Genomic DNA, 8007 nt, shown 5'->3' on the forward strand with positions numbered 1-8007 from the left:
TATAGCCTCATTCTTCTGTATGTGTATGTATGTAGATATATTTTTATACATTTAGACCACATAACAATATAGAAGTGGTTCGTCCACTCCAAGTCAAGGCTGGAATGTAACTTGGAGATTTCTCCTGACCAATATAGCTAGAGAGGTTATAAAAATGGATATCAGGGAAGCTCTCAGGTTGCTGGATCCAAAGCTTGTATTAAAGACCAGGCTGTTCTCAGGAGGAAATTGACCAGGAGCTAAGCAACCATACACAGCATCCAAATCCAGCTGTTGAAGGGACCTAGCCCCTACACCTGTCAATCATTGCAAAGCTAATGAAACCTCCCGGACTCATTCCAATCTATGACCACACTCACATAGCATCCCATCCTGGAACTGGCAAGTGTGAATTAAATTTTTTCTTGGAAGAATCCAGGCTAATCCAAGCTTAGCTAACACTTCATAAACCCAAGTAGCAATGCACCCACCTTCAGGATGCTGTGACTTTCAGCTAAGTTCCTTAGAATCAGTTCTCTTTACATTGTAATTTTCTCATAGCGTATTTACACCCCACCAACTCTCCTATAACTCACTCATCTTGATTAAAAGGCCAATCTTCACTTGACAACTATTGAACTGGGTTGGGGGAGGGGAGAGAGGTGGCTAGTGTGTTTTAGAAGTCAGAGTGGGCAATAGGAATCAATACAGATGCAGCTAGGGAAGCTGAACCTAATGGTTAATTCAAAGTATGAGTGACTTATGAGCATACCCTTACGGTTCATTTCTATTACCCAAGGTACATGCTACAAGCAAACTGTGGTTGATTTTACAGATTGTTCCAGAATGAGAGTAACTCTTGTTCTTTTTCTCTACAGAACACTGGCATCATACTCCCAGTGGAATCTCAAGGACTAACTCCCTGGCTGCACCTTCAGAAAAAGAAGGATTCTCACCAGCTGGGATTGCCCATCCACTGGTCCAGAGCCCTAACCATGCCCCTGCCAACAGGCCAAGACCGCTGGTCGGAAGCAGACATCCAGACGCTGCTGGAGCGCATAAAGAACGATGTCCCACCGAATGACAACAAGTCTTTCCACAAAACCCTGAAGACCATGAACTGGGAAAGGGTAGCTTTCAAAGACTTTTCTGGGGAAATGTGCAAACACAAATGGTTGGAGATTTCTGACAACCTGAGGAAGTCGCGGACTTTGACAGAATTAGTCCTAGAAGCTCAGCAACATGCTCAAAACCCCTTGAGGAAGAAAGAGGTGATGAAGCATCCAGACTTACCCAAGAAGCCCTTGTCGGCTTATATCCGTTTCTACAAGGAGAATCATTCCCAGTATACTCAACGGTACCCTAAGCTAAGCAGCGTGGAGTTGACTAAACTTCTAGCGAAGAAATATAAAGAGCTTCCAGAAGAAGTGAAGCAGAAATATCGTCAAGATTTCCAAGAGGAGAAAAAAATATATAAAGAGAAGCTGTCTCAGTTCAAGCTGTCTCAACTCAAACCAACAACTCATCTGAAGCACACTTCCAAAAGAAATCATGTCCCCAAGAGGCCACAGCTTCAAATGACTGCTCAAGGAAATAGGAAAGAAAGGAAGTCCTCTCTGGAAACAGATCACCTCTCCATGCACATGACAGTCTGTGGAGAGCCCAAGAAGCCCCCTATGAATGGATACCACAAATTCTACCAGGATTTGTGGTCCAGTGAGAAGCTGAAACATGTGCCACCCAGGGAGCGCATGGTGGAGATTGGCAGGCTCTGGCAGCCTATCCCCCAGAGCCAGAAGGACCACTATAAGAAGCTGGCTCAGGCCGTGCAGAAACAGTATAAGATAGACCTAGCTCTCTGGCTGAAGAGCCTCTCTCCTCAGTCATACGCAGCATTCAGAAAGGCAGGCTATGGGAAGGGTAAGGAAATGAGCATGTTAGGAAGCCCAACCCCCACATTTAAAAGGCTGTCTCCAGAGGCTCTGGAGTCTGCATCAGTGAAGAGGATGAAAGGGGAGCCTGAACACAAGCAGGGAGTGCTGGTTCCAGCCAGAGATTCATCCACCACCTCCAGTGCGGGTTGAAGCTCATCCTCCAGCTAATCATCCTCCAATTATCATCCTGAGCAGATAGAGTCCTGGAATAAGCAATTAGATGACGTGGCAGTGGGAGGCGCTGTTCATGGACGGTGTCTTACTGAAATGAGAAGCGGTGCTGGCGTGCTTCACCCACTGGTTCGCTGTTGGACATGCGTGGTCACAGACATTTGTCCTATGCCTTTTCAGAGAACTCTGTATTCCTGTGCATTGCCGTCCGTCATGTAGCGTTTGCACTGGCGGGTTGGAGGATTAGGATGTCTCAGCTTTGGGAACATGGCTCTTTGTCCTTTTTTCTCAGACTTATTTCACTGAGCACGTTTTCCTGGCTCACCATTTATTCTCATACTTCATGAACGGATTTGTCTTTGTGATTAAATAACATGTTTCCGCACCTACTGCATTTTCTTGAGTCATTTGGACACAACTCCACTCCATGCCATCTTGTTGATGCCTACTGAAGAGCAGAGGAGAGCTGCCCCTGAGATTTTCAAGACTGCCACTATGAATTTCATTTGTCTGTCAGCTTCTCTAGCTGTGCTGACTTGCATGTTGCCGTGATGCTGGAAGTTATGTCACAGATCTCAAACACCAGGAGCATCTCCCAAAATGGACAGGTTTCAGCCAGCTTCCAGGCTAGGAACAGGCAATGAAGCAGGAACAGGCCGTCCTCTTCTGAGGAATGAGCCACGGAAATCTCTCTGGACAGATGGGAGCACGGTCAGATCTGGAGAGCCTAATGAGAGGAGCAGAGCGTTGTTCGAAAATGAGTTTCCAGGTTGGAAAGAACTCCAACTGTGGTTAAGTAGAACTGCCTTTTCAAAGTAGCATCGGGCAGGTTGGTGGACATTGAGTAAAGTGTGGGAGTGGAGTATTTGGGACCTTCGTTTACTAATGGGACCTTCATTACTAATGGGACATGACTCAAAACAAGATGAAGCAGCTAGAAACATGTATTGGAAATTGGAAATCGGGGGGTCTTTCATGAAGATTTCCTCCATGTAGGGACATGCTTCTGTGGCTCATTACGAGTAGTCACCAGATTTGCAGATCAGGGGGACATTCAGACCTAGCCCTGGTCTTGGACACCTTGAAGACCTTATAGTGGTTTCCCCACAGTTGGCATGCCTGTGTTTCCCACCACACGTCCCCCAGGGATTCCCCTACACTAGAGACGTAAGCACCATGGCCCCTGTTGTTTCCTAATGCTGTAGCACAACCAGGGGCTGCTTGACTCTGGGGGCCCAGAGAGTCCTTCCCTCCTTGTTCCCCTGTGACCTGCGTCACCCACCCCCACAAATATCTTAATCCTAGTGCGCCACCGACAAGCCTGGGTGGTCTGTGCATGACTCGTGCCTGTGACTATCTCCTGTGATCGACCTGCACACAGGTCCCCTGAGCTGCTCACTTTCCATTGTGGACCCAAGCACCAGGCTCTGCGAGCTCCCTGACTGGTGGCTAAGTGGCCTGCCTGAACACAGGTCCCCTGAAGGGCTCCATCCCCCAGCGTGGACCCTGATCGCCACTCTGCCTGCTTGAGTTGGCCTCATGGCACTGAATTTGCCTGGACGTTTCCTCAATGGATTGTTTAGTTGAGGGTTAACAATACACCTTGGTCATGTGACTAATCTTGTCTCAATATTTAGTGTTCTTGTCTACACATCACTTGTCACAATGGATACGTTATCTTCACAATAAAAATCAATTTATTACTTCTTTTAAGAAGCTTATCTTGTGTTGTGTATTTTATAGTTCTGTTAAATTCATCAGGATAAAGAGTGGCTTTCCCTTCATAGCAGTGTCTGTCAGGGAAGCATTGTTCCTTCAATGGCTTTGAAACAATGATTGATTTCCCTGGTTCCACTGCTCCTCTGAATGCTCCAATCACATTGCAAATTCTGGTCACTTGACTGATGGACTGAATGTGCATTTCGAATCTTCTATTGAAAAAAGAACACGTTCTGAAAAAAATGCGTAACCTGGTACTGCTCACAATGAACTTTAAGGCATACACATATAAAAAAAAGATTTATGTATATATACACAGACAGACTAAAGTCAGTCGATTGAAACTGTGTACGAGCATTCCCCTCTTAATCTGCAGCTTTTTTCTGTTGCACACACGAAGCATCATAGCAGGGTCCATTCAAGCGGGAGAGAGTTCATGCAGTAAGGTGCACAAGGTAAAATCATGTAATTACTTTTCCATTATGGCAGCATTGGAACAAAAAGATTATTTTGGAACAAATGGAAAAAACTTAAAAATATATGACAGTAACTCTATGGAGTAGCTACTGCCTTTAGAGCCGAGATAAAGCAGAGAAGGGAGGGGTCCTCCCACACACCTGTCTCCAGAAATGGCAGAGAGCTCACTGGAGGTGCTACACCAAGCGAATAGACTAAAAATCCACATTCCAGAACTAGCCGGACATCATCCTTGGATCCATGGGTTTGGTTATAGGGATGTTTTAGCACTGGGAACACGGGTACTTCTCCTTTTGTGCTAGGATTACTACACTGAGCATGCTCTCATGGTCCATTCATTCTGTATCTCGTCTCAAGAATTCATTTCTCTCTGAGGTTTAATAAAATATTCATCACACACTCCACTTTCTTGATCCAAAAATTTGTCTCTTAATGGACACTAGTGTTCTTTTCACCTTTTTGCAACAATTAAAATGGATATAAATGTGTCTGAGTCTTTAAATTATTTTGAATAGAAGAACTATTTTGCTGGAAATTTTTCTTTTTGTAATTTTAAATATCATTTTCTTGGCGTTTACTTTGCATTTTGTTTAATGGAATCCTTCCATCCTAAAAAGAAAATTGGTTCAGGAGTCACCACAATAAATTACAGAACATATTTTTCAGGCACTTCTTTGCTCTCTGTTTTACACATTCTCAGTTGACATGCACCTAGACAATTTCTAATTTTCATATCACTTTTTTATATGTTTGAAGTGAACTTATTTGTTATTAAAGACTCCAAAACTCCAAATTCATTTTTCTTTCTTCTTTGAAAATTTTATTTCAGGCAGTCAGGTAAATGTTTAGGTCCAATGGATGAATAATCTGGAGGTATTTAAAAGTTTTGTTTATTAGGGTTTTTTTAATTATTCTTTTTTTGGTTGTTTGTTTGTTTTTTATATACAAACCCTTGTGTCGAGGGCTGACTTTCAATAGATCGCAGCGAGGGAGCTGCTCTGCTACGTACGAAACCCCGACCCAGAAGCAGGTCGTCTAAGAATGGTGTAGCACCAGGCTCCCCACGCTTCTTGGCGCCAGAAGCGAGAGCCCCTCATGGGGGCTCGCCTCCCCGCCCCCCCCCCCCCCCCCCCCCCCCGCCTAACCGGGTCAGTGAAAGTCCATAAGGGACAAAAAGGGACAAAGTAAAACTTTACTGTATAAAATGTTCAGTTGTAGACCACCTGAAGAATAGATTTGATACTTTCAACTGACTTTCTGGCTGATGCTCTCAGAGGTCTAATTCCATATATTTATTAAATAGAACAAATAAGGATTAAGATAAGCTAAATAAGTATTGAACTTGCCTGTTTAAAGAATTGAGGCTAGGATCTGAATTTACTTTGTTTATACTGATTTCTTCTGTTTATTTTATTGAGAATATTATTATTAGAAAGTATGAAATAGAGAGTCTGCAAGCCTACTTGCCTTGAGCCATTAAAATTTGAGCTTTAAATGGGTTTAGGACATACCTTCAAAGAAGGCCCTGCAAAGAGAAGCCCAACCCAATGTCTTGTGTGTTCAGGGCATTTGATGGTGAAGAGACTTGCCTAGGAGGCAAGACTGACAGATTGAAGGGAGAAAAAAAAGGAACGTTGGATATTGCAATTTTGAACTAGTGCATTCTAACAGAAGCTGGGGGGAAATCTGGAATGATGAAGAAAAGTCCTTTCTAAGACTGAATGTTAAAGTGAGCCTGTGGCAGCCTGAAATGCTTGCTAGGTGACCACCTGGATCCACTTGTTGAGTGGACGTGAGAGAAATGCAGCAATATTGTGTCTGGCCACTGACACGCACGGACTTGTTTTACAGGCACTAGAGGGGAAGATGAGCGTGGGGTGACTGGTCGGAAATTCAAGACCTAGCAAAACGGGGCGAGGGTTGTTGAGAATTTATGATAAATCCATGGTCTAAAGGCAAGGCCAATAATGAACTCCTCGGTGAGGCTAAGCGAGGTGGTCCACATTGAGTTGACCAGAATCTGACCAGATGAAGAGAAAATTTTGAGCCTGTGAAATGGTGCATTTTTGTTGCTGACTTTATGAATGGCCTTTCTGATTTGACTTTGCTGATGCATGCAGATTTCACAGGGTTCCAACTGGAATGAAGATTATTCACATCAAAGAATATGATTGGTCTCCTCAGAGCACTGGGTTGATGAGGGAAGAACGGAAATCGAATACCCAAAATTGGGGGGATAAAGGCATGAAGTGATTGGCTTACAAACTTTCATAGGTGGGGGAATATATTCATAGATAGGATTAAGGTGTAGGTGTTCCTTAACTGCAATTGTTAGGCATAGGATATTTTTGCTTTAATCACTTATAGAATGTTATGTTTAAATGAGAGTGGCACATATTTTAATTGTATGCATTTTAGCTTTATCCTATTGGGTACACATAGGAGCCATTGGCTGATGAAGGTGTTTACTAATGGGTGACCAATTAATCCCCTGTGCCTCTGTGTCTTTGCAGACAAAAGCATTGCCAAATGACTGTTATTTGTGACCTTGCTGCTAAAAATATTGAGATAACTCTGTTATTTAGATCTCTTTAAGGTTCTTTTGAATCTTGCATATCCATGTGATTGTCTTAGAACCTAGTGCTTTTATTATTCAAATGTTAAGAAAGCATGATTAGTTAAGTAACATTTGCATAGATAAGAGTTTAAGAATGTTTTTTAAGTTCCTTGATGTTTGTATTGTAAGCAATCCCTAAGAAGGGTATAAAAACCAAGCTTTAAATATACTCTGGACTTCAGTCCATCAGACTGTTGTCCTCCCAATCCCATACTTTGTATATATTTCTTTCTTTTCCTTTCATCCACACGCCTCATTTTGCACTCAGCTTGAGACAGGATAGCTGGTGTAATGGCCCGCATTAGGTGCAGATAAGTTTTTATTATTGTGTCAAATTATATATGGTTAAAGAATTATGTGAAAATGTCAAATTGACAAGGGGTGGTCTGCTGTAGTTACATCATCACAATTTACGGTGTCAATTTGAGAATTAAGAGTGTAGGGGTGGGGTCTAGCCTGTCAATCGTGATATAGCCAATGAGGCCTCTGTATGGGCGTGGCCTTCTCCTGAGGATTCTGGCAACTCTGGTTTTCCTCCTGGAAGTTGGAGAGACACTGTCGCTCTCTCTCTCTGCTCACTCACTTGGAGACACTCTACCAACAAGTCACGTGGCCTTACGCTAATAGACCATGTGCCCTGGGAACTGGAAATTCCACATGTAGAACTCTGGCCAATGCTGAGATGCTTCTACTGCCACTAGATCGACAAGATTTTGCACACATGGCCCTGTGATCTTCGTGCATTCAGCGTCATTGCATGTGTTTCATGAGTCCGAAGAGGACTTTATAGATTAGTATCAGATGTATGGGCTAATATGGGACTTATGGACTTGTTCTGGACTGGGCTGGGAGGTTTTTCAACATTCACTTGCTCTGTATAGAGCTCTTTCTTCTACACCTATGAGTCCGCCTGGATTTGTCTCTCTGGTGACTCAGACTAACACATTATGTTGGTATTGTTTTACCCTGACCACTGCATTTTGCTTTTGTTCTTTATTCTCTGTTGGATTACCAGTTTATGATGCACTGGAGGAGTGAGTGCAGAGAGATAAGAACTAGATGCAAGGATGAGTAGGGGATGTGGAGTGGGGGGGCAGAGATGGGGAGGGT

At 43.4% G+C, this 8007-nt stretch overlaps 1 protein-coding gene across 1 annotated transcript; it reads left to right on the forward strand.

Annotated features, from left to right (window-relative positions):
• Positions 1-974: 974 nt before the first annotated feature.
• On the forward strand, positions 975-2063 carry LOC142445948 (upstream-binding factor 1-like protein 1). Its single transcript, XM_075547798.1, has one exon. The coding sequence runs from the start codon at positions 975-977 to the stop codon at positions 2061-2063; it is 1089 nt and encodes a 362-aa protein (XP_075403913.1).
• The last annotated feature ends 5944 nt before the right edge of the window (positions 2064-8007 follow it).

The sequence above is a fragment of the Tenrec ecaudatus genome, chromosome 4 (assembly GCF_050624435.1).
Source record: "Tenrec ecaudatus isolate mTenEca1 chromosome 4, mTenEca1.hap1, whole genome shotgun sequence".
In the NCBI taxonomy this organism is placed as follows: Eukaryota; Metazoa; Chordata; class Mammalia; order Afrosoricida; family Tenrecidae; genus Tenrec; species Tenrec ecaudatus.

What these genes read in the sequence shown, in the direction of transcription:
- LOC142445948 (XM_075547798.1), top strand. Translation starts at nt 975, where the DNA reads ATGCCCCTGCCAACAGGCCAAGACCGCTGGTCGGAAGCAGACATCCAG.